Source organism: Girardinichthys multiradiatus, chromosome 4, assembly GCF_021462225.1.
Source record: "Girardinichthys multiradiatus isolate DD_20200921_A chromosome 4, DD_fGirMul_XY1, whole genome shotgun sequence".
Classification (NCBI taxonomy): domain Eukaryota; kingdom Metazoa; phylum Chordata; class Actinopteri; order Cyprinodontiformes; family Goodeidae; genus Girardinichthys; species Girardinichthys multiradiatus.
In genome coordinates, this window is record NC_061797.1 from 5504340 (window position 1) to 5532062 (window position 27723).

The 27723-nt window shown below is 41.5% G+C and overlaps 1 protein-coding gene across 4 annotated transcripts in view; it reads left to right on the top strand.

The window, feature by feature from the left end:
* Positions 1–27365, top strand: part of LOC124866711 — a 62005-nt gene extending 34640 nt beyond the window's left edge. For 2 of the 4 annotated variants that reach the window (XR_007037886.1, XR_007037885.1), the window contains 2 exons: positions 26874–27220; positions 27300–27365. Coding sequence is in view for 1 of the 4 variants with exons in the window: in XM_047362618.1 (XP_047218574.1) it covers positions 26874–26921 (48 nt within the window). In the remaining 3 variants the exon portion in view is untranslated. Of the gene's footprint in view, positions 1–15090; positions 15614–26873 lie in introns of those variants that run through there. The other 2 variants (XR_007037887.1, XM_047362618.1) reach the window with 2 other exon arrangements.
* Positions 27366–27723: the final 358 nt, after the last annotated feature.

The window sequence follows — 27723 nt, forward strand, 5'->3', positions numbered from 1 at the left end:
CCAATTAGACGCAGGCAAAATCGAGGTGAACCCTGCCAAAAGACAGGTAGCGAAACTGTGCTTAAACAGCTTTTGGGGAAAGTTTGCGCAGCGAAGTGATCTGTCTCAGACCACAGTCATCACTAACCCTGATGAGTTTTTCAGCTTCATGTTCTCGAGTAAATACAGGGTTAACTACTTCCATTTCTTCAACCCTGAAATGTGTGTAGTGCAGTGGAACTACAGCAAACGTGTCATCTCTCCCCCAAGCAAGGTAAACAATGTGTTTATTGCTGCATTCACCACCGCTTATGCACGTTTAAAACTTCTCAGCAGCATGGAGCAATTGCAGGACAGATTGATTTATATTGACACGGACAGTTTGATTTATGTGACAAAAAGTGGTGAAACTCCTTTAGAGTTGGGGAATTATCTGGGTGATCTTACTGATGAGCTCACGGGAGACAGCATTTCGGAGTTTGCATCAACAGGACCCAAGAGTTATGCATATCAAACCAAAAACCAGAAAAAGCTAGTGATACGTGCTAAAGGCATCACTCAGATGCATGAATGCAGCGAGAGGGTCAATTTGGACAGCATCAAAGGGCTGGTTGAGGGTTACTTAGTGGGGTCCAGTGAGGGTGTCATTGAAATCCCTCAGCACACGATCAGGAGGGATAAAAAGAGATTCCTCTTAAGAAATGCTGCATTTGTTAAAAGGTTTCGGTTGGTGTATGACAAGAGATACCTTTTTTCTGACGGGACAACTCTGCCTTTTGGTTATTAGAGCATAAGAAGAAGAAGAAGAAAGATAAAATAAAAAAAATAAAAATGTTGCATTCTGCCGATTTACAGGAGGTTGATTTTTATCCTAGATTTAGCCTTTCTCATGTATGATTATAGGACCCAGTGGTTGTGGAAAAACCTTTTTTGTAAAAAGTGTTTTGCAGAATTGTAACCATGTCATGGATGTTGTTCCACAAAATATTGTGTGGATTTACACATCTTTTCAGCCGATGTATGCTGAATTGCAGAAGATGAATAAAAATATTACCTTTGTGGAAGGATTGCCTCATTCTTTTGAAGAAGAAAACCTGTTTCCTCCTGATCAGAATCATCTGATCATTCTAGACGATGTTATTGCTCAAGCCTCAGATGATGAAAACGTGATGAAGGTCTTTACCCAGTTTCGTCACCATCGTAATATGAGCGTCATGATGCTGACTCAGAATGTTTTTCACCAGGGAAAGTTCAGTAGCACTATTAGTTTGAACTGTAATTATATGGTGTTTAAAAACCCGAGAGATAAACTGCAGTTGAATATACTAGCGCGCCAAATGTTTCCATCGCAAAAGGGTGTCTTCCTGGAGAGTTTTGAAGACGCAACGAGAGAAGCTCATGGTTATTTAATCATCGATTTCACGCCTACCTGCCCAGAACATTTCAGACTGAGAACAGGCATACTTCCTTACCAGTGGCCTGCTGTGTACGTGCCCAGAACAAAGTAAGTCATCATGTCTGCACGTATAAAAAGGAATGTCCCATTATTCAGAGCTTTGTACCAGGCCTGTCCACAGAAACGTAAGGATATTCTCGCGCACTGCTCACCCGACTTTCTTCAGGCTCTGTGTAAGATTGCTCTGAATATTTTAAAAGGTAACTACCACCCTCTCAACACCGGAAATTGAAGAAGTAAAGAAAAATCATCAGATTGTTGGCTGATAAAACAACTGGTATCAAGCGGAAACAGCTGGCACTCAAAAGTCAACGAGGTGGTTTTATTCTCCCCATCTTAACGGCTCTTGCTCCCTTGATCAGTGATCTAGTGGGTGGTATAATCAGGAGATAATGTCTCTCAGAACATCGCAGAAGATGCTTCTCATTTCCCCTCATCAATTCAAGCGTCTGACCCAGTCAGACACGTCCATCAGACAGACGGCGGAGGAGAATTTGGATGCTGAAATGAGAGCGATAATAAACAAGCCCAGTTTGACTTCTTATGAAAAAATCAAGAAATACGATGCGCTTTTGCAGAGGTATCTGACTTTACTCAAGCAAGGTGTGAAAGAAGAACAGCAGGTGAGCTTGACGCTTCAACGTGACACAGAGGTTCCTGAGCATGAGCAGTCCCAAGAAAAACAAGGCCCGGGGCAGGACCAGGTTGCTTCGGATCAGATTGTTACGGATGTACTGAAAAGCCTACCGAAGCATAACCATAAAAATGCTGAGTACATTTTGAAGAAATTATCCGAAAGAAGTGAGAGTTGGACTTTGCGAGGTGAATTTGTATATAAAGGGAATGTTGTAAAGGGGTCCCACATGATTGACTTGTTGAAAAATCTCATCCTTCCGTTTAAAAAATCTGGAGCATGGCTACCCCAAGGGTGGTCAGACTTTCTACATACCTTGTCAGAGGTAAACATCCCCATATCTTCAGTCATTAACCCTTATGCTCGTGATAAATATAGACGGTTCAAAACAGAGGGTACATCTATTGAAAATGGGGGTACACCCACCAGCGTTAAGCAGAGAAGAACAAGAAGAAGAAGGCAGATAACTCATTCTCCCCATTGCTCGAGATCCGAGCTGGAAGATCCAAAAAATGCTGATGGGAAGTCAAAAAAGTCTCTTCGTAAGACGACACTACCACCCCGATGGATTACATTTTCACCATAAACCGTTAAAAGAAAATGAAACATGTAGCCTATTTCTTTTATTCAATAAAATATTTATTGATTATATTTTCAAGTCTAGCTTCGTTCTCTACTTCACACACTAACATATGATGTCATTACACAAATATTAAATCATCAGAAAAAACAACGAAAAAAAGACAATTTAAATTCCATAACAATCCAGAAACATCTCCAAAGAGCATGTTCCGTGAGTATAAAATGTACAACTTTGATTAATGACACATTTCTGATATTTTTTCACAAAGTTAGATACCATTAAATCATTCTTAATCACATCTCCAGTGTATATTGACAACACTTGCTGCAGTGATAATTCGCACGCTCTATGACATAGATAAAAAATGCAATGGTGACCGCACACAGTGGACAGAGTGTTTTGAAGCTGATTATTATGATACAATATTTTTGAGGATCTGTCTTCTAAAAATGTTACGATGCTTGACGGGTAGAACTCAAAATCCGGAGAGAATCCATAAGAGTCAAAAAAGCTGGATTGACCATTCTCATCCAAAGTCAGAGCTAACCTGTGTTCTCCAGGCATGTGTGAAGGATGTGTGTTCACAATAAAGTAGGCCGGCCCTGGGAATTTGTCAGCTAGCAGCAGGAGCTGGTCGCACGGCCACACACCATAAAACAAATTTCCCAGCAGATGATGCAGCAGGTTCTCAATTTCATGATTATTCATGTCTGATTAGATTAATAATAATCCACCAGCACAGGCCTCTTTGAATCAATCTCTAAAATAGAATCATAACAAGCGTAGATGATCAGCGTGGTGGTATGAGGCAACGGGTTTCTGAAGCGCATTTCCAGTCTTAAATTCCCACTGGAAACTGGAGATAGAGCATCTGTGTCCTCACCCGGGTTAAGATTAAATGCGAATAGAGAGTATCCTTGATTAAATTCCTGACGTGTTATACTCAGCGGAAGATATTTTAGATGTCGTCCTGTAGCCGTAAACAAGTTGTAATACTCTCTCACTGAATGACCTTGGTTAAAATTGGGCTGGAAGGCCTTAGCTGGAATTTGTCTGCCATCCTTACACAAAGCTAAATATTCCATATCAAAATGATTAAAGTCAAACGGATTGAGATCGTGTGTTCCTGTAAAAGCGTCATGATCCAGTAATGCAATCACCACATACTTGGGAAAGATACCTAAGAAAAGATTCTCTTGGTTGCACACCCTTGAATTTTCAGGGATGGAATATGTTTTTACATTCACACGTGAAAGTGGATAGAGAGCATTTGCTTTCATTAAAGCTGTAGTGTGACCCAGTCGTACAGCTGGAGAGACAGTAACTTTTTTGATAAAAAGAGATGCTCCTAATATCATTGAGTTTGAAAGTAGAGTCTCTTGCGGCCATGAAACAAAAGGCATCGTTGGCTCTTGTAAGTTTAATTTTGAGGTCAACGGAGTTTAAAAGAAGTCTCTCGCAGAAAAATATGTCTGCATGCAGGGGGCCTAGGAGATGTACCTCCCTGGAATTTTCCGTAAAGCCTGCTCTGCTGTTAAGACCTTGGTTAGGGCCGTTAGTTGTAACAATAGAGTTCAGAGCCCCTGCAGTGTCTTTATAAAAAAGACCAGAGCTAAACTGGCTTTTTAAAGAATCCTCAGAAAAGTTTAACAATGTCTCAATTATGGCTCTATATGGATGTGTAGCGCTGGATTGTGAAATCAATCGATCTCCGAGAGTGACATCACACTGACTGAAAATGGTGTTTAACGGGTAGTTAATGAGCCCTACAGGTGCATCATTCGGCAGGTTTGTTCCATCCTCGTTAGTAATTTTCACTCTGAGATGCAACAGCGTATCGTTGAGATCTAGATACTTTTCTCCATCTCCCGGAATGAAAAACTCGATCGGGCCTCCATCGGTGATTGCTTATAAAGGCTGGATCTCGGTGTAAATTTTATCTTCAATCGATAGCTGCGTCATCGGGGCAGAAAATAAGTCCAACTCTGCCAGCGTGCACTCTGATGATTTGTTATGTAAAAGAGCCATTATTTAAATATATCAAAACTTGCGAATGAATTCCTTCCTCTTTGTTTGTCAGCTCCAACTGATCTCCTTTTTCACGTTTGTCGTTGTTTTTTAACTGTCCTTAAACGATCTTGTTCTGGGTCTTTTGGATAAAACCATAATTCCTGAACCTTCTTGACCTTCGGTGCGTGTAGAACCACTCATTTTACTCACGGCTCTACCGATGACATCCGAAGCGATATTTGATGCAGCCGTTTTAAGATGGGGTTTTGCAATAGCAAATCCTTTTTTAACCAGAGGGGATACGAAGCGGAATAATTATGAAAATAATGATCCAATTCCGCGTCCGTACATGACCGGAGCCCCATAAAAACCTGGCAGATTACCACCTGATTGACTTACATAGTAATTTACAAAGCGATTTGGATCACGTCTCAGACTTAGATGTGTCATGTTCTCTCTTGCCTGCTTGATGCAGTATTGAAGGACCAGCGTAATATGAATGATAACCAATCAGTCTTAGAGGTTATATATATCTCTGTTTATACAAATAAAATTTATCTCAGGCTACGTTGTGATATCACCGGTTTGAAGTGTAGTCTTACGATGGTCTTACCATAGATGAAATTTACAGGAACATTTTGGTCCGATTTAATTTCTATATGGATATTTTGAATGTCTTTTGGAAACTGGAAGGTAGTGGGCGGGGTTAAACGTCAGAGTAACCATATCACTGAAGTCGCCTTGTACTTTGACGGTCCGCAGTAAAGGTGCAAAAGTGTCGCCGACTATTTGCGGGCTGACCACGTCGCTGTAACAGTATAGGTGATAGAAACCAGCCTTTATATGTGCCGGAAAAGGAGCCAGTTTTGGTTCAGATACATGAATCCATTCCCCTGGTTTCACGCCCATCATCTAAGCTAGAGTGTTGAAGAAGCGTATTTCATACGGACCGCTTGCTTGAAATGCAAATCTCTTTTGAACTTTGCTGAATTTAATGCAGATACCCGAGTTCATTTTTTTGAAAAACAGTTCCATCTGTCTCGAGTTGAATAACGCTGTTATAGTAGCCACTTCTGATCCTTTGCGTGTTGATCTCCACATCGCCAACCTTCCTCCATTCAAAGTAGGCATCATGATCTGGTAAATTATGCCATGTATGAGGGTATGAAATCTCTGCTAATGCAACCATCAATTGGCCTTCTAAATCAATATGTTCAGCTAAATTTACACGGAAACTCGAACTGGTATTATTTTTAAACACTTCCTTGCTAGCGTTAGAGGGAAGGGTAATATAAAAACCGCCATCCTGTGCCTTACTGTCCATGATATTGTATGAATTGTTAGGTTTTAGCACACACCTATTTTATAAGTTTCGTAGTTCATCAAACTTGATCCAACTGTTGAATTTCTCAGGCCAATTTTTCCAGCGTACAAAAACCTTTTTGACACCCTTGACGGTGCGTTGATTAAATATTTTCTCCACTTGATACATCTTGTCCTTAAATATTATTACTTTTTGAAGTTCATCAGCGTAAAAAGAACTCTCAATAGGTTCTCCATCCAAATCTTTGAGTTTGTATACACGAGGAGATCGGGGTATCCGCTCATACACTGTAAACACTTCATCTGTAAACTCTGTTTGTATTTTTTGTCAAACACTCCACGTACCTTGGATATTCTGACAAGATCCCCCTGTTTAAACATTATCACTGAGGCCCTGCAATATCTGTTGGAGGTAACATCGTACAGATTCTGAAACACTTGAAAGGCATTTTCTGAGGTCACTTCCATTGGGCTCATCTTAATGCTGGTGTGGTAGGTATGGTTGTAGCTGCTAGTTAAATTTTGCAGGACGTCAATGTACCACCAGGTGTTGTTAGCAGTAAAATATCTCCACATCCTTGTTTTTAACGTACGGTTAAACCTCTCAACCACAGAGGCTTTTGCTTCACTTGCTGTGGCAAAATGTTCAATACCGTGTTTCTCCATTAGAAGCTTAAATTTCTTGTTAAAAAATTCTTTCCCTGCATCAGTCTGAAGTTTTTTTGGGACCTGACTTTCTTTAAAAACTGATTCAAAAGCCTTTAGCACCTCTGCAGCAGTTTTCCTCTTCAAAACACGTACATACGCCCTCTTTGAAAAGATGTCAATGACTGTTAATAAATAATTGTAACCGTCATTTTCCTTGGCCAGAGCTTGCATGTCACAGAGATGGGCTTGGAACTGTCTCAATGGTCTGGTGACAAAAACTCTGTTTCTCGGGAACTTTATTCTTGCAGGTTTATGTAGAGTATAGGTATCTTCTCCCAATAAAAAATATTTAACTTTTTCAAATGCTACCTTCTTCCCTGTTTCATCTTGTATAACCCTCCTCAACCTTTCTAAACCCCCTAAACTTCCCGGATTTGATGGGTTGTAATATACATTTTTAATGATCCTTCTTTCAGACATTCCCAGTCTTATGCTCACTCTGACGACTACTTGTTAAATAATGAAAAAAACAAACACCTGAGGGTTTATTTATACTTATTTTTTTTATTTTGTACCCGTATTTAATAGAGAAACAGAAAAAAAACCACATTCAGATAATAAAGATCAATTCAAACACTGCAATCTTTAAAAAACAAAACTGTTATATATGTATACCAGTAGAAACCCGAGAGAGAATACAGAAAAGACAAAACAAGTCATCAATCATCTGAGATCGGATCGTAGCACTCTGAAACAGAGTTAAGCTGCTTGAGACAGTCATTACCGCTCATCTTCTCGTACATATCAGTGATTCCACTATGGAAGCCTTGTACCGATTTCAGTTCATATAAAACTGTCTCTGCAATCGTTTTCACTCTGAAGTCATCTGCTTGTATGCGTCGAAGTGTCAGAAGTTTCCGAATAGCAGGAAGGAGCTTGGGGTTTACGAGTCGTCGCACGATGTGTTGAAAGTTGATTTGGTAATACTCCTCCTCCAATATCTCCAGGCACTGATGCTGTCGTTGGCTCGGGTGGTTCGTTATGCACCTGTAACAGGTTTCTGATACGATCTGAGGTTGTATCCTGTCGGTGTCCCTGGACTGAATAGGGACTCAAAGAGCTGCGACGATGAGGTGGCTGGTGAGTAGAGGTCTGGAGAAGGTGGATGATACGGCCCGGTGTTGAAGCTTTCATCATCATGATCGGGAGAGAAGACGGTCTCTTCTTGCTGGTTGTAGAGGTCCCAGTATGGTGTTTTCCCATACGCTCCATACATTCTCAAGATCTGCCGCCCGCCGTTATGAAGAAGAACAGCTGCAGCCACAATCCACCACCCCCACCTCCAGAGTTCAGGCGGGCGATTGGACCTGCACCACAGAGTTCTGAGCAGTCGGCAGTGAAACCGTGGAGACCTGCGGCGAAGTAACCAGCGAAGAGGCCGACGATCCGGAGGTCTGCGGCGATGTAGCCAGCGAAGAGGCCGACGATCCGGAGGCCGGCGGCGACAGAGATGCAGGCGTCTAGGAGGCCGGCGGCGACACAGATGCAGGCGTCTAGGAGGCCGGCGGCGACAGAGATGCAGGCTTCTAGGAGGCCCACAAAGCAAGGAGTCAGGCGGTATGCGACGTGGAAGCAGGTGCCTCGGAGGTCTGCGGCATAGCCAGAACCGCAGCAAAGACTTGGGCCCAGGCAGGGCCCGCAGAGGCCTGGGCCTGGCATCAGTCTGGCCAGGTCCTCAGACCCCTCAGGAAACTCAGGAACTAGGATGAGAGGTGGTCCGTCCTCGGACCCCTCAGGAAACTCAGGAACTAGGATGAGAGGCGGCTCTCCATTGAACCCCTCTCTGGACTCTGGGTCCTGTAGCTTGGCAGCAGGCTGTGAGTCCAGAGGCCTGGCTGCAGGCTGTGAGTCCAGAGGCTTGGCTGCAGGCTGTGAGTCCAGAGGCTTGGCTGCAGGCTGTGAGTCCAGAGGCTTGGCTGCAGGCTGTGAGTCCAGAGGCTTGGCTGCAGGCTGTGAGTCCAGAGGCTTGGCTGCAGGCTGTGAGTACAGAGGCTTGGCTGCAGGCTGTGAGTCCAGAGGCTTGGTTGCAGGCTGTGAGTCCAGAGGCTTGGCTGCAGGCCGTGAGTCCAGAGGCTTGGCTGCAGGCCGTGAGTCCAGAGGCTTGGTTGCAGGCTGTGAGTCCAGAGGCTTGGCGGCAGGCTGTGAGTCCAGAGGCTTGGCTGCAGGCTGTGAGTCCAGAGGCTTGGCTGCAGGCTGTGAGTCCAGAGGCTTGGCTGCAGGCTGTGAGTCCAGAGGCTTGGCTGCAGGCTGAGTCCAGAGGCTTGGTTGCAGGCTGTGAGTCCAGAGGCTTGGCGGCAGGCTGTGAGTCCAGAGGCTTGGCTGCAGGCTGTGAGTCCAGAGGCTTGGTTGCAGGCTGTGAGTCCAGAGGCTTGGCAGCAGGCTGTGAGTCCAGAGGCTTGGCTGCAGGCTGTGGCTCATGAAGCTTGACGGCGGACGGCTGTGGCTCATAATCCTTGGAGCTCTGTGCTGCTCTAACGGCCACAAGAAGAGGGTCGAAAGGACCTCCAGCAGAAAGAGGAGCTGGAGCGTCGAGCCATCCCTCCGCAATGAATTCTGCCTCTACAACAGAGTGCACCAGATTCAGATCCTCTGGATGATCCATTAGATGAAGCGCAAAATCACAGCAACGTCCCTTCATGAAATCCTCTTTCATTTTCTCCAGCCTGGCTTGAACCCAATATAGGGCTGGAGGCTGCACCGGCAACTGATGACCTGCAGAGGGCGCTGGGTGACCACCCACCAACTCCGGGGAAAGCAACTGCGAGGAGACCATGGCGGATGGACCCTCCGTAGAAGGGTTGGAGGCGCCCATCCAAACCTCCCCAATGGCGACTGTTCCGCGGCGACGATGTTGTCCAGGGCGGGAGCCGAGCCCAGCGGGGAATTCGGCCGCAGCAGGTGCCGCTGCAGACGAGGATGGCTCCGCAGGAGCCGCTGCTGATGTGGATGGCTAAGGCAAAGAAGCTGTGGGCAGGTTGAGCTCGGCCGGAGCTGCTGTAGCTGGGGTGGAGCGCTTGCGGCGAGGAGGACGTTGCCTGGAGGAGGAACAAGCTGGAGAGATATGATTCCGATCCGGTAATACATCCATGGAGGCCCGGTCAGATACACCGAGACACTCCATCTCCTCCAGCAACAAAGGCGAGGGTAAAATCTCAACCCCCTCTCCATACATAGCTTGTAGCGTCTCCTCTTGCTGCTTTATCCACATCTTAAGTTCTTTAGCTCTGTCTGCTTGGTCCTGTTTATGGCTGGTTCCTAATGTCACGTTCTGGGTTTGGATCGGACCAAAGTGCAGATAAGAGCTTGGCAGCCGCATGATGAGAGGAAGACTTTTCTTTAATTAAAGGTCTCCAAAACGTAACATAATCCAGCAAGTACAAACATGAGTCGAGCCAAAAACGTACATGTGTACATAGTTCTGTAACGTAGCTAAACTGAGCATAAACAGGGGTAGTGAACGAGGAATAGTGACGGAGGAACCAGCGGGGAACAAAGAACACAGACCAACTAATATACAGGGAGAAAACAAAGGCAGGTAATCACAGGAACTAAGAACAGGTGTGGCAAGGAGACATGGAGGCATAAGGGACAGGCGGAACTAATTAACAATAAAGGAAACCATAGACCTAAGAACCAGTGACAACTGGTTTTAAGCTAATTTCTTGGTACATCAATAATCTGCAGTTCAGCTTTATTCATTCGCATTTATGTACAGTGCAAGCTGTTCATGATAATGCATAAGGATATAACATCCGTGGATCCAGTTTGAAGAGTTTGTCTTTTTGCCAGCAAAGAAACATTAGCGCGCTTGTTTCCCCTCCTATCCCAATGATCACCGGCATGAAAGAGGTCGGACCATTGAAAAGGGGGTGCTTTTATGCAGCCAGTGGCATCATGGGAAGTCTGCTGCTACAGTTTGCTTGGCTGTGCCGTAAGTAGGTTAATACAATTTATTTTGAAAGTTCCAGAAAGTTTGTACCAGAGTTTAATGTTGAAATCCATGGCTGTGGGTCCCAACAATAAGCTCCAAAAATATAAATGCTTTCATTAGTAGACAATACTATATTCAACAGACTCATCTGAATGCTTGTCAATACATTTCAACTATCTCCCACATGAATTTATTTTGCTAATTCAGCAATGCAGAAAATCTTTTAAAGGACCATAATTGGACATAACTTTAAATATTGATTAATGAGTTATATTCTGAAATAGGAACGTGCTTAAATAAAAAAAAAAACTGATTACATGTTTGAAACCTTAAATATAAGAAATAAATTCAGAAATTACATAGTTATTGTATGGGAGACAAATTAATTAACACACATATTTGTCTTTTATATTGTTAATATTGATTGGGCAATTTGTTGCGAGTTACTTTGAGCAAGATAAGAGAAATAATCTGGCATAAGCATTGGCATGAGTGACCAAAGGTTTGGCTATAACAGCCCGGCCGTGTATATTGACCCTGTGGAGCCCCCTGCTCTTCTCCGTATTTGTCCCAGGTCCAGGGGGGCAGGTCTGTGGCTCCTCACACTTGCAATTACATATTTTATGGGGAACCCTTGTATACACAAGCACGCTCACACTCAGACCCACAGGTGTTTAGATTCAGGTGTTAACAGATACACAAATATTCTATATTGAGCTGCAATTACCACTAATTACATCTGGTATTCATAAGTACCGTGCACTTTCAGTAAAAAAGCTTATGTATGTTTCTGCAGGTGTAGAAGCAAGCAGGGTGTTATCTTGTAATCTCTTTATCCTTCTTTATCTCCTCCATTCTTTTCTCCTTCTCTCCCCTTTTCCTTTTTGGCTACCTCTCTCTCTTTCGTGCTTATTTTTTTTCTTATCGTTTCAGTCTCCATGTCCATAAAAATTGAAATAATCCTAGAGCAGTTTCTAATAAAGTTTCTTTGATAAATATCAAGCAGAGCTTTAAAGCGTTAGCTGTAATGCTCAGCTTGTGAAAGTAAATCTGTTAGGCTTTTTCTTGGAACTCAGACAACAATTCTGGGTGCTACTCTGCCGGACAGGACACGGTAAAAAAAAAAAAAAAGAAAGAAAGATATCCACCAGTGAAACATGTGACTTCCTGTTCTAAGTGGGCTGGGCTAAAGCCATGTCAGTAAATTTACCTGTGAATGTGTTGAGAGCTGTTTTGTGATGAAACATGTTACCCACCAAGTTTGGTGCAGCTCTGGCCTTGTTTTTAGAAGTTATTAGACATTCATCTTTTATGACGAGAAGTGAGATTTTCATGCTTGGGTTTAATGCAGCACAAGCCAAATCCCATTAAGCTGTTTGTATGTTGACAAAGATCATTCATATCCAATTTGGAGAAAATTGGATGATGCATGTATGATTTACAGCCAACCGTTTGCAAAAGGCAGTATATCGAAATTTGCCACACTTTGATGCAGCAAAGGCTTTTGATAACTTTTGATCCCCAGTGCCCCAGTATACTGAGTCATTTTGAAGTCTGTTTGCTTAGATACAACTTGTGTAAACAAGAGAAAATGGCGGCTTTAATCCGAAATGGCTGACTTCCTCGGAACACGGTGCCCAGAGACTTTTTTGTAGGTACAAGTTACAAATGTGTACTAAATTTCATAATCCACGGTCGCTGTGGAAGAATTAGGCCACACCCACCAAACATTTTTAAATTTTTTGGGGCTGGAATAAGATCATTCATATTGAATTTGGTGTGTATCAGAATATATATGTGGAAATTAGAGCCAAATATATAGCTACGGCATGACATCGCCCTTTGCTATGACGCAGTGGCAACACCCTCCAGCGTACAGTCTGTGTTCCAAACCAAGTTAGACCAACTTGTTATCTGTTTTTTGACAACGATTCAAGTAGATTAGGTCAAGAGGATCAAAGAACAATCTTTCCAAATGAAAAAGTGACTTCATGTTATCAGGGGCGGGGCTTTGATGATGTGAGCATATGACTACATAGGATCATCGAGCACCCAAAGGGACTCAATCGTACCAAATTTGGTCTTATTCAGTCTTTCTGTTTGAAAATTGCAGCTAAAACTATTTTTCATGGTCTGGCCACACTCCCTAAATGTACTCAAAAACTGAGTATTTTGATAACTTTTAATTCCCCATGCCTTAAGGGCATACTGACCAAATGTGAAGTTGATAGCTCAAAATCTCTAGGAGTTCATTAAAGTTTGATATGTATGAAATGTTAAACATGCTCAAGAATGACCTTTTGACCTGAAATTGCTGACTTCCTGTTCATTTTAGGATATACCTCCAAGAGGTATATCCTTCATTTGAATTTCTTTATTTTACGACTTACCAGTTGGCCTATCTCACTTTAAGGGGTGCTGTAGAGCCATTTGGTCACACCCCATTTTCATTCCATTAAAATCCCAAACTTTTCAATGGGGGGCAATTTTGGGCAAAGTTTGGTGAGTTTTCATATATGTTTAAGCTACCAAAAAGCTGATTAAGCAGCAAAAACAAACAAAAAATCCTCTGTGATTACAATAGGCCTTTGCAGCACCTTCGTTGGTCAGGCCTAATAACGAAATCAAAAGTAAAAGGTGCAATATTAATAAAATCAGTCAATTTATATCTAAATATTAAACAAATGTGTATGCACATTACCTATTACTTCCACAGAAACGTTATTGTCATAGATAACATATAAAGCATAAGCATATGAAGACAAACAGTGACAGAGAAAACTCTTAAAAGATGCCTGCAGGTGATCCAAAAAAGGATAATCCTTGCTCCATCTTAATTCTTTATACAAATAAGGAATGAATGACAATGGCAAATTGGTATGTGTGTGCAAGAAAATCAATATCTTCAGTGCCTAAGATCAGTTGAAAATGCAGCACATCACCTTGCAACCGAGCTTCTGTGTTAATACCTGAAATCTTGTAATCCTTAGGGCTGCCTATGACTCAAGCTATTAAATTTCCTAAATGTCAGTATTTGATGCAGTTTTTTTTTTGTTTATTTCATGAAATCTTACTAAAATTAATACTTAAAACATACTAAAGAGGCTACATGGTGACGCAGTTGGCAGCACTGTTGTCTTGCAGCAAGAAGGTCTTGGATTTGACTCCTGGCCAAGGGTCTTTCTGCATGGAGTTTGCATGTTCTTCCCGTGCATGAGTGGGTTCTCTATGGGTATTTCGGCTTCCTCCCACAGTCCAAAAGCATGACTGTTAGGTAAATTAGTCTCTCCACATTGCCCCCAGGTGTGAATGAGTGTGTGCATGGTTGTTTGTCCTGTGTGAGTCTGTGTTGCCCTGCGATGGACTGGCGATCTGTCCAGGGTGAACCCCACGGTAGAAAATGACTGATTGACATACTAAAGAATTCACAAAAGGCTTCTGTATTGTTTTTGCAGTTATGTCATGAAACACATTGCTAAAAATATTTGTTTGCTTAGTTTTCACTCATGTTAAGTACAGGGTAAACATAAACTCAGAAAAAAAATAAACATTTTCATAACTGGTTGCAGCTGTTTTTGTGTCTTATGCTGTTTCCAGTCTGACCCATCATACAGTAAACTCATGCAGTCTCTCTCTGTTTTCCTTATATATCCACTAATTGTTCCTTCAGATTTAAATTCCTTGCCAAGTTTTTCATATTTTTCTTGTTAAACCAAACTCCATATGATAGACCACGACAAAGCTGTGCATGTGAAGTAGAACGTAATTGATACAGGAGTTTTGCCATTTTTTTTTCCACATAAAAATCTGGAAAGTGTGGCATGCATTGTTTTCAGCCTCACCTGGTCAATACTTTGCAAAACAGCCTTGCTCTGCAATTACAGTTGCATGCCTTTTGGGTTATGTCTCTACCAGTTTTTTTTTTTTCATTTACACAGTGGAAATCTTAGCCCGTTGTTCTTTTCAAAACAACTTAATTCAGCCACCAGAATAACAAAGAAATGTTACCTTTAAATTAAAAGTTGGCTATAAAATGGATTAAGGTCTGGATTTTGACTGAGCCATTCTAACACGTGCATATACTTACATCTAAACTATTCTGCAAAAGCACTGACTATATGTGTAGGATTGTTGTCTCGCTGGAAAGTAAGCCCCAGTAGTTTTTCGGCCACTACAAAGTTTTATCTAGGATTGCCCTATATTCAGCCCCATCTCTTCATCAGTTCTAACCAGCATCCCTGTCCATGATCATGAAATGCATCACTACAGTATGTATGCATGTATGTTTTTTTTTTTTTGTTTTTTTTAATGAGATGGTGCTTTTAGGATGATGTACAGTGCTTTTTGTCTAATTTCACTAGAGCACCTTCTTCACATGTTTACTTGGTTCCCCCCACAGGTTTGTTGCAAATGGGACTTATTATGGCTTTCTTACAACAACGTTGTTCTTCTTGTTCTGTCAACAGATTCTCCAACCTGGGATGTTGAAACCTTTTGGTTGCTTCTCTTATCAGATTAAAACTGACAGACTGTCATGATTTGAGGGTGTTTGGGTTTTTGTTAGGGTTCTAATTGTTCTTGTTTTTGGTTTACATTTTGTTTCTGTTTATTATTTTCCTGGTTGTGCTTTAATTTCTTGTGTTCTAGTTCATGTTCTGAACGTTATGTTTTCCTGATTAGTTTGTATCCTTGAATTTCTGTTTTGCTCCAGTCATGTTTTCTTCTCTCTGTCTCTGTTAAGCAATCAGCTTCATTTGGCCCACCTGCACAATGTTAATCAGTTTTGTTTGTCACCTGTGTCTTGCCATTTATATACACCCTCATCCTGTTCATTCCTCACGGAAACATTTTGGATCACGTGACTCTCTGTTCGTTCCATGTTTGGCATATGCCGTCGCTCATGCCAAGCATGTCTTGCCTGTCTGTCCATACCTGTTTTTGCTACCACTTGTTGAAGTGAGTGTTATTTATTAAATTATTTACTCATCACCTATGCTTACTGTCGTCTGCATTCCGGGGTCCTCCGCTACACCGACCATGACACAGACTAGCTCTCCTTGGCTGCTATGTTAACTTAGGTGTATGGCTGTGTCTTGGCAGATTTGTAGTTTTAGCATACTCCTCACTTTCTTATTTTTAATTTTGGATATCTTAAACTAATTTAAAGGCACATGAAAACCCATGAGATTGCTTTCTTCTGGATAGGCAATTAGCTGGTCCCATAAATGAATCAGTCTGGTGTTCTCGCTAATGTCACAGTGCGGACAGGCACAGCTGAGTTGTGCCTTTGCATTCCATGCTATCCAATAGATTTCAAGGAGCATATGCAAACTGTTAAAGTACAACTAAATTGGAGGCACAAAGCCAGCTTGCTATGCTGCCTTTTACACTGACTCAGGCTGTACCATTGCTAATGATATGCGCAAACCGTTAAGATAAATTAAAACTGATGCAGGCTGTTAAGCTGCCTTATATGCTGACTCCTATGTTGCCAACTTAATGTTAAAGTTAAGTTATTTGACAGAGACAACTGTATGTACCTTATTTCCAAATTATGAAATTCAATCACAACACGTCGTCTCAAAGCACGTTATCACATGTAGTAACAATGGAAAGGAAAACTCCTCTTTAACAGGTAGAAACTTCGAGCAGAACCAGGCTCAGTGTGAGCAGCCATCTGCCACAACATACTGGGGATTAGACAAAACAGAGCATACACACAATACACAGAAGCACTGATTCAGGGGTACTTTTTATGTTAAAGAAAAGTGTAACGTTAAAGGCAGTAGTAGCTTCTTCAGTGACTTAATCTAGGAGAGAAAAACAGCTAAGGCGATAAACTCAGCAGGTTTACAAGTGTAGAGTATGAAAAAGAGCACATATACAGGGGTTGGACAATAAAACTGAAATACCTGGTTTTAGACCACAATAATTTATTAGTATGGTGTAGGGCCTCCTTTTGCGGCCAATACAGCGTCAATTTGTCTTGGGAATGACATATACAAGTCCTGCACAGTGGTCAGAGGGATTTTAAGCCATTCTTCTTGCAGGATAGTGGCCAGGTCACTACGTGATACTGGTAGAGGAAATCGTTTCCTGACTCGCTCCTCCAAAACACCCCAAAGTGGCTCAATAATATTTAGATCTGGTGACTGTGCAGGCCATGGGAGATGTTCAACTTCACTTTCATGTTCATCAAACCAATCTTTCACCAGACTTGCTGTGTGTATTGGTGCATTGTCATCCTGATACACAGCACCGCCTTCAGGATACAATGTTTGAACCATTGGATGCACATGGTCCTCAAGAATGTTCGGTAGTCCTTGGCAGTGACGCACCCATCTAGCACAAGTATTGGGCCAAGGGAATGCCATGATATGGCAGCCCAAACCATCACCAATCCACCCCCATGCTTCACTCTGGGCATGCAACAGTGGTTCGCTTCTTTGGGGCTTCTCCACACCGTAACTCTCCCGGATGTGGGGAAAACAGTAAAGGTGGACTCATCAGAGAACAATACATGTTTCACATTGTCCACAGCCCAAGATTTGTACTCTTTGCACCATTGAAACCGACATTTTGCATTGGCATGAGTGACCAAAGGTTTGGGTTTAGCAGCCCGGCCGTGTATATTGACCCTGTGGAGCTCCCGACGGACAGTTCTGGTGGAAACAGGAGAGTTGAGGTGCACATTTAATTCTGCCGTGATTTGGGTGGTTTTTTGTTTTTTGGATACAATCCGGGTTAGCACCCAAACATCCCTTTCAGACAGCTTCCGCTTGCGTCCACAGTTAATCCTGTTGGATGTGGTTCGTCCTTCTTGGTGGTATGCTGACATTACCCTGGATACCGTGGCTCTTGATACATCACAAAGACTTGCTGTCTTGGTCACAGATGCACCAGCAAGACGTGCACCAACAATTTGTCCTCTTTTGAACTCTGGTATGTCACCCATAATGTTGTGTGCATTTCAATATTTTGAGCAAAACTGTGCTCTTACCCTGCCAATTGAACCTTCACACTCTGCTCTTACTGGTGCAATGTGCAATCAATGAAGACTGGCTACCAGGCTGGTCCAATTTAGCCATGAAACCTCCCACACTAAAATGACAGGTGTTTCAGTTTCATTGTCCAACCCCTGTAGTTTGTCTAAGCAAAAGCTCAGATAAAAGCTATGTCTAGGAGAAAGACAAGGTTAAACACAGTACGCCAGGGTGAAGAGTATCATCTATAGAAGGAAAACATTAAGTTGCAGGCAGCAGTAACTCAGCCGATACCCCCCTCCAGGAAGGAGTAACAGCTAAACACACAGCCAAGCCAGGTGTCGCTTCTAGGAAGAGAAAAAACACAGGGAACATAAAGTTAAAAGCTAAAATATCAGCAAATAATGCAAAATTGGAGAGTAGTGGGAGAACAAAGTAAAGTGTGAAAAATTGCTTATTATGTCTTCCAGTAGCCTAACTCTATGGCAGAATAATTACAGAGATAGCTCAGGATCCCCTAAGCCAGTGATTCCCAGCCAGGGGTACTCGTACCCCTAGTGATACATGAGCACATTGCAGGGGGTACGTGGAAACATTTTTAAAAAATTTTCCAAGATGATGGTTAAATATCATCAGTTAATAGGAATAATTATTAGATGTGTGATACTTTGTTAGGACCCAGGTGCAAAATAGACCAAACTTTTATCAACCAAAAGAGCAAAAACAGCACAAAAAACAACTACAGGTGGGAAAGACTAGAGTAGAAGTGTCATTGCTTTTCATCTGCACAACGACCAGGAGAGGGAGAGAAAGAAAAGTAACAGCTGTTTCCTGTCCTCTGAAGTACCGCTAAAAGCGACCGTCATCCAGACGCTGCTCCTGGAGTAGGTGGTGGTACTCTCCAAACTGGTTCCTTCTCTGGTGAACCCAGGGATTTCGACTCCTTTGGCGTTATTCGGCCATTTTGAGTTGAAACTGGCAAGCTTCAGATAAAAGCTACTCCCATTTGATGATGCCGTGGTCACATGAATTGCTGACAAAATGTCAGGCAAGCGACAGCACACAAATGAGGCAAAAAATTTCTTGAAATCGCGGTCGGTCTGAATGCATCTTTACTCTATAGCAGTATAACTACAGAGATAGTTCAGGATAACATAAGCCACTTTGACTATAGGCTTTATCACAAAGTAAGTTCTAAGCCTAGGGTTAAAGCCTAAGTTGTTGATTTTATTGTATTTGTTTCTGTTTATGTCATATTTTGTAGTTGCTACTTTTACTTGGATTTTATTTCAATAATTTTATTTGTCTTAAAATCTCATGTTTTAATTCATTTATTTGAATTATTCTTGCTCACCACTTTGTTCAATACCTGCTGTTTTATAATTAATGTTGACTTGGCTGACACACAGAACAAGAGAGAGAAGGAGACTCAGACAGGGATGAAGAAACAGCAGCTGGGACAGAACGGCTAGCCATAGTAGACCTGAAGCTAACGCTAAGCTAGCAACCCCTTACCACTTCGAGACAAAACATGTGAAACACAGGTTTCCAAATGTAAAGTACAGCAACAGAAAATATGCTTTAATGTGCTTATGTGTTATTCTGATCAAATTGAGAGAGCCTGACAGACCAAATAATCCACCGAGTGCAACAGTGAAAACAGTAAGTGATGCAATATGCCTTACTCATATATGTTTAGCTACATTTAGATGGCCACAGGTTGCTTTGTACACCAGTTTGCCTGGTCACAAGCAAAAGACAAATGTGTAGATGGAATTAATTAAGGGAAGGAGTTGTTGCATATTTTATGCAGAGATCTGCAGGGTAGCTGTGGCTAGTTGGTGAAGAGTAGCTGTTTTTCCAGTTTCTTAAATTTAGACTCCAGCTTTCTTCCTCACCACAGGGTGATATGCAACAGGTAAGTTGGCTACAATCTGTGTGTTGGTGTATGAATGTGGGAGCATTTGTGTTAAGGCACTTTACAGAACAAACAGATTCAGTTAATATACTGAAATATTAGTGAGTTCAAAACAATCATACAGACAAATAAAAAGTCAAGTACATACATTCCAATTCACTCCTAGATATAAAACACTGTAGTCAAATTCAGTGTATTATTCTTATTGGTGAAAACTTTTTCTAAGGAAACCAAGCCGGCTTCATCGACTTTTAAATGCAATTTCTCCACCTGCATTATTATGTGGAAATTTTGGACAGTTGATTGCATCAACCCATTAACTTTGCAGCAAAACCACATACCCTAACCCAGTAGTTCCCAACCCTGATCCTTAGGGCCCCCTGTCCTGCATATTTAAAATGTGCCTCTGTTCCAGCACACCTGATTCAAATGATTGCATGACCTTCTTTGCATGCCATCAAGTGCTGCTGCAGCTTGGCAATCATCCAGTTGTTTAAGTCAAGTGTGTGGCAGCAAGGTGACAAGTAAAACATGCAGGACAGTGGGCCTTAAAGAGCAGGGTTGGGAACCACTGCCCTAACCCATACATATAGTGACAGAGGAAAGGAAAACTGTCCAATAAACAAGAATAAACCTCCTGTTATTATTCCCTCAGGAATTATATGTGTGTTTAAATACATATTCATGTTATGTTAAACTTATACATATTATTACTTGCTTGTTCAGTTTGTTATCATGGTAACAATCCTGATAGTTAACAATGAGGAGAGTTTTCCATTGACATTAGCTTTAAGCTGGCAGACTTGGCGCTAACCTCGTTTAGCCATACTTTGAACATGCTAACTATGATGTGACAGTTATATAACAGTATACTGTGCAGGAGGTTGTTTTTGTTGTATTCTTGTTGTAGGCAAGAAATAAACAGCTTTATTCTGCAAGCTTTCACCTTTATTAAAAAAAATGTTTATCTCGTTCAAACTGTGCAAGAACAATGTCTGCAGAATAAAAGCCTTGGTAACCTATGATTATAGGACTTGTAGATCACATTTCTGTTTTATAGCAACATTGATTCAAAGAGTTAAAACAATAATACAGTGAAATGAATTCACAATTCAAATTAACAGATAACTTTTATAAAACCACTTTGAAGATAAATGGGTGCAAACATTGATTTTGTGTAATATGTTGCTCAGATGCTTATATCATTAAAGGTAGATACTGTATGCATATTAACATGGTCTAAAAAAACACATTTTGATCTTTCAACTCAATCCACCTTTCGCAAAAGCCCTTAGTTACTGTTACTACGCCCATCAAGCTTTCTGTAGCCGACGGAGTGTTAGCGCATGTCATGACAGGGATAGCTTCTTTACCAGTATGTGTTAGTGACTTGTTTTGGAACAATACTTGCGCGATATCCTCCAGATCGAGGCAAAAGGGGTTACAATATGCCGTGGAGGGTTATATTCAAAATATTACAATACGTAATGAAGGGGACACAACAATTCTCGAGGCTAAAGCATACCGCTCTCAAGCAAAATTAGAGAAACCCCATGACCTCTACCTCAAATGCAGCCAGCACACCCTTTTGGACCAGTCCTGCTCCTGCACTGCAGGGTAAGTTCTCTTTTTTTATATTAGTTAAGTAATGTATTAGTCAAATATGACTGTTAGTTAGCTAATTACTTTTATGTAGTTAAACTGAAAAAACATAACGTTAGAGGGTTACCAGCATTAAGAGCCAACACGACAGTGAACATCTACTTAGACATTTACCAAAGTTAGGTAATGGACTTACTAAACGTAAGAGGGTAATCTTCTGGCAACAATATCCTAAATAATATACAATATTAACGAATATTATTCATAACCGTGATATTATCACCTCTAGAGCAGGACAGTACTTGCCTTACCTTGAGCAGACGTACGTATGCTTGTTAATTTTCGAGACATTCAGCTGGGAGTGAGGCCTTCCACACCGTTTTATCCATTATAGGCACCGCTCCAGTTGTGTTTTCGGCTTTGGGAAGGGAAAAAACACAACTCCCCAGACAAACTCTTGGGATACCTACTGTCTGATTTACATAAACCATAAGCGTATCGCTTCACCATCTTGGGGAATGTCGGACCTAGCTTACATAGCTAGAAATGCTAATGATGTGTGATTGGACAAGGACCGTTTGGGGGCGGGGTTTTGCGAAAGGTCAATTATATGACTTAATAGTAAATCTGATTTTATTTAGATTTACATTGACTTAATCTCTCAGAAAATGGAAGAAACAAGCTCAAAACATGGTAACATGGACAATTATTTGATCTTAGGATTTAACACAGATTTTTATTCAGAACAAGACATGACATTCTAGTGTGGTATTGCATCAAACTGAGCCTTCAGTTTCTGTTACAGTGACACACAGCTGATCACCAGCCTTGCTGACAACTTCATTCACTCAGCACCTGCTTGCTGTCAATCACATACTGCAGAGAGACAAATGTGTGTGTGTGTGTGTGTGTGTGTGTGTGTGTGTGTGTGTGTGTGTGTGTGTGTGTGTGTGTGTGTGTGTGTGTGTGTGTGTGTGTGTGTGTGTGTGTGTGTGTGTGATGAAGCTGCCAAAGAGAGGATGTGCCATGTCCATCACACTATTTATCTCTGTTTCTGTCTGATGCACTATCCTGTCTATCTTCTATCCCCACTCTACCGGTCCCCTTGCTTAAGTTCTTCAAAATTCCTTTTTTATCCTTCATTACACCTTTGCAAATTTATGAAGCTTATAAACTTGTACCACATGTTTTCATTGCCTGTACAGGAGTGCAAATAACACTGAAGTAGTTCACATGTATCAATAGAGCAAACATTTGGTAGATGAAAGCTGGGAAAGGAACAAGGAATCTGAGGAAGGGTAATAACTTTAAAAGTTATTTTTTTTCTTAAGTTGAGTTTATGTTCTGCAAACTGTTTTCAAGTTCACGACACCATATTTCAGGTTTAAAGTTTCCTGGATCCCATTTTAGAAAATGATTAATATAAATTGTGGAGAATTAATTCTTGTTTCACATCAATCTAGGATGGGTACAATGGTGATTTCAAGCAATTTTGTGGGACCTCCATTTCACTACATGCTTTCACTACCAAAGGACCAGACTCTTTATATAAACTGACTAAGCAGTGGGAAACTGACCAAACTGCCCCTAAAAAGTAGGATTGATTGATAGGATCAAACAAAATATGTTTAGTGCAGGTGAATGCAGTTAGAGGTGGTTTCACAACAATTTGTTGAATGTTTGTATTATGATGTATGGATGTACATCATAACACAAACATATAACCATATATCTACATTCACTGTATAACATTTTTTTTTCTCATAGCCTGACATTAAACATCCATTCTCTTCTCACAAATTTTCTATGGGATGAGATCAGGGCTTTGTGATGACTTCTCCAAACCATTGACCTCATTTTGCCTACTCTTTTTTGCAAAACAGCTCAAGCTCAGTAAGATTAGATGGAGAGCATCCGCGAATAGCCGTTTTCAGATCTTGCCACAGATTCTTGATTGGGTTTAGGTCTGGACTTTGACTGGGCCATTCTAATGTTTAACATTTTTTGTTTTAACCATTCCATTGTAGCCCTTTGGCTAGCATTGTGGCTTTACATTTAGGGTCATTGTCCTGTTGGAAGGTGAACCTCCGCCCCAGTTTCAAGTCTTTTGCAGACTTCGACAGGTTTTCTTACCAGGTTGCCCTGTGGCTCCATCCATCTTCCCATCAACTCTGACTACCTTCCCTGTCTCTGCGGAAGAGAAGCTGCCCCAGAGCATGATGCTGCCACCACCATATTTGACAGTGGGAATGGTGTGTTCAGAGTGATGCTCAGTGTTAGTTCTCTGCCACATTGAGCTTTTTGCATTTCGGCCAAAAAGTTCGATTTTGGTCTCGTCGGACCCAAGCACCTTCTTCCACATGTTTGCTGTGTCCCCAACATGGCTTCTGGCAAACTGCAAACAAGAAATCCTGTGGTTTTCTTTTAACAATGGATTTCTTCTTGCCACTCTTCCATAAAGACCACATTTGTGCACAACTAATAGTTGTCTTGTGGACAGATTCTCCCACCTGAGCTGAGGATCTCTGCAGTTCCTCCAGAGTTACCATGGGCTGCATTTCCAGATGATGGATTAAACAGAGCTCCGTGAGATGTTCAAAGCTTGGGAAATCCTTTTCTAGCCTAAGCCTGGTTTAAACTTCTCCACAACTTTACCCCTGACCTGTCTGGTGTGTTCCTTGGACTTCATGATGCTGTTTGCTCCCCAATATTCTCTTAACCAACCTCTGAGGCGGTCACAGAGTAGCTGTATTTGTACTGAGATTAGATTTATTTAGTTATTAGCAATCGTCAGGCAACTTCTGAAGGCAATTGGCTGCACTCAAAGTAAAGGGGGGTAAATACTTTTGCACACTGCACTTTTCAGTTTTTTATTTGTAAAAAATCTTTTAAATCATGTATATTTTTTGTTCCACTTCACAATTGTATACCAATATGTGTTGGTCTTTAACGTAAAATTCCAATAAAATATATATTTATGTTTGTGGCTGTAATGTGACAATATGTGGAAATGTTGAAGGGGTTTGAATACTTTTACAAGTCTCTATATTTATTTAACAGTCATCCCTGAGCCGGGCCATGCCAGCCATATGGGATGGCCTCATCTTTATGTTACTCAGATATATATTAACTTCCCCTAAACTTTGGCTAAAATGGTAAACATTAAATTGCAATTTGCAGCAATTTGCCAGTTTCTAAATGTAACCAGAGCTATGGACCGCTTTAAGGACACCATCTGTAAATGAATTTCTTTTTGTGAATAGAATAGAATGCATCTTCATTCAATTTATGTGCAACCTATTTGTGATGAGTAAATGTGTCCCACAAACGCAATGGCACGTTGGCCTCCTCAACTGATGATTCCTTTATACTATGATAATAATTACAATTATTCTAATTATAATAGTTGTGTTGGGAACAAACTTTGAGCGGGCTCCATGCACAATGGCTGGCTTCAAAGGTGAAGTTTTTTGTTTGTCTGCTTTTTTATGAGATGGTCCTGAATGGTTTAAAAGATATAAAGTTCTCCGCATCGCTTGTGTGGTGATAGTCTTCCTAATAGAAATATAGGATAAATATTCACACTAACTATAATTGAGCTCAATGCAGAAGCTAGATAGCATCGTTTGGATTTAACACAAAGTCTAAATTGCTTAATAACTTTTATTCCGGCCATGGATCGTAATTCAGCTCCTACCGTGTTAACAGCATTAACCTTCTGCCACTCAATTTTTTAAATATATTACTTATACCAGGTGACTTCCGGCTATTTACACTACTTTGCATATATATTTATGGGCAGTAACCGGGCGGTTCCAGAGGCACGTGCAGCTGTGCAAAATTCACCGCTAACTGGGATGTATAAAGGCAATATGTGCCGTGACTGTGCACAGTTTGGTACATCTGAATTGTTTTTGCCCCGCAAGTTTTAGAATTTCTCCCTATCACAAACTTTTAGTATGAAAGCTTCGCACTCTTTTGTACATGAGGCCCTAGGGCACCAACTTCACTTCAAAGCTACTCAATAAATTGTACAGTTTGCTAGGAATTCAAGGTGTCAAGGCCAGTCCCTTTCATCCACAGAGATTTAACAAGACCTGTAAATCAATGCTAAGGAAGTTTGGGAATGACACAGGGTCAGACTGGGATCACTTCTATTTCTGTTATTTGCCTATAGAGGTTTCACAAACATCTACTGGGTTTTCACAATTTCAGTTGCTCTATGGGCTTTCTGTCAGAGGTCCAATGGATCTTCTGAAAGAAGCTTGGGAGGGTTCTATGTCAGAGCAGAGATGGAGTGAACTCTCACATGTCCTGAAAATGAGACAAATTGGAAAGGTTTCAAGAACTTGCCAACAATACCTTGGTTCATGCACAGCAACTGCAGAAGCAGAGATATGATTGTGTCAAGAAGAATTTCCCATGAGAGTCAAAACATTATTTTACTACTGCCAACTTCAGAGAGAAGTATTCTTGCAAAGTGGCAGGGGCCATATGAAATAAAGACAGGCCCAGTCACATATGAGCTTTATTTGCCAGACCATCGGAAGAACCATCAAGTATTTCCTGTCAATCTTTTATAGGAATGGACGGACCAGCCACATAACTTGACTTCTATATGGGCATGCACAGTTCTGGATGGGGACAAACCGCAGTAGCAGTATTTTCCTTCTTCAGCTGCTGAAACTGTGTCTCCAGATCTTCATCATTTGGCACCAGATAGACATACAGTAAGGTGCAATCTCTTATGACTGAAAAGCTTTTCAGTCTGAAGCCAGGTCGTGTACACCTCATGGAACACATGATTACTATCCATTCTTCAGACCAAGAGCCAGGGACGCAGCCAGTCAGAGGTGCTACTTGACGCAACCCAGCTAAACTATTGCCTGAGCTAAAAAGCGAGCTTGAGGAGATGCTGGCTACAGGAATCATCAAGCCTTCACAGAGTTAGTGGTGTAGCACTGTTGTGCTTGATCCTAATTAAGATGATACAAACTTAGATTTTGGGTAAACTTTTCTAAGTGGAATTCTGTGTCTGCTTTTGATCCGAATCCAACGTCGAGGGTCAATTAACTGAATGATCGCTTGGGAAATGCTAACTTTCTGACAACCCTTGACCTCTGTAGGGGATGTTGGCAAGTTTCCTTGACAAAATCTTCAAAGGACATAACAGCATTTAGAGTATCAAGTGGATTCATCAGATTCACAGTGTTGCCCTTTGGTTTGCATGGAGCACCAGCATCATTTCAAAGGTTTGATGGTTGATGTTTTGAGAGCTGCAGAGCATGATGCAGCTGCATACATTGATGACATTGCTGTTTTCATTCGAACATGGGAAGATCATTTGAAACACCTTGCTTTTACTAAGACAAGGTTGATCTGTCTTGGGGTTAGTGGGTTGCTACCATAGACTAATTTCCAACTTTTTTTCAAGAGCTGCTGTACTAACTGACATGACTAGAAAATCTAGTCCTACAAAAGATCATGTCGGAGTCTGGGAATTTTCTGTTTGTGTTTTGCCTGCTATTAACTTTGCTTGGCCACTAGAGGGCACTGGAGCACCAGGTAATGAAGGAGCAGGTGTTTGTCATTCCCTGATTGCTCTTGGGTGTTTTTAAGCTGCAGGCTGCCAGCACTTCAGTGCCTGAGTATTAGTCTTCAGTGGTACAGACTCACGCCAAGACTCCTAAGCTTTGATTATAGTTTCTCTAAGTGCTTCAACTTACCTTTGTGTGCTCCTTCTCAGGTTCAGACTGCACAGTCCTTCCTTTCATTGGATCAAGGGGACTCTTAGTAACCTGGTTATCTTCCTGGACTTCAAGACCCAAGCATCTAGTTATCTTCCTGGAGTCATCCTGGCTGGCAACTTCCTGGATCAACGACCAACCAGCCCAAGTTATCAGCAACCTCACTCTCCACATGCCCTCCAGAAAGCCTCCTTCACCTGTGTTCCTCTCTAAGTACCTGTCTACCCTTTATGGCGAAAAGACCAAACCTCACCTACCTCCAGAAAAAGTCAAGAGGACCTTCCCGTACCAAGCTCCCAGACGCCACAAATCTTTTCCCACTGGCGGTTCCCTCTTCATACTTATAGTAAGACAGAAGCTTAGCTACTGCTTTACATTTCCCCCCTACCAATACCTACTCACCCGTTTCCCTTTCTTTTGTGCAGTTGGCGGTTCCCGGTTCCAGATCTGAGTTTTCACTTTGTTGTGCAATAAACATCTTAAAATCTTTATGATTCTCTCCTGAGTGGTTATCTGCATGTTGGTCAAACATCTTACTAAAACTATGACAGATCAAGTGAACTAAAGAGGCCGAGAATGCATAAAGTGATTTGAAGAACCGTCTGTTGGGTTTATGATTATTGATTGAATAATCTTGATCAATAATTATAATTACAAATCATAATCTGACAAAATCAATTTCTTAAACATAAATCCTCATTTACGAATCGAGACCGGAGATGTTTCTGGTGTTGTAATTGTGGCTCAACGCCTCTGACAATTACAACCGTTAAATACTCCGTAATAATTAATAACTATTGCCGGAGATGTCACTGTTTAATCGACCGTTTCTGCCGAAACGTGTGGAAC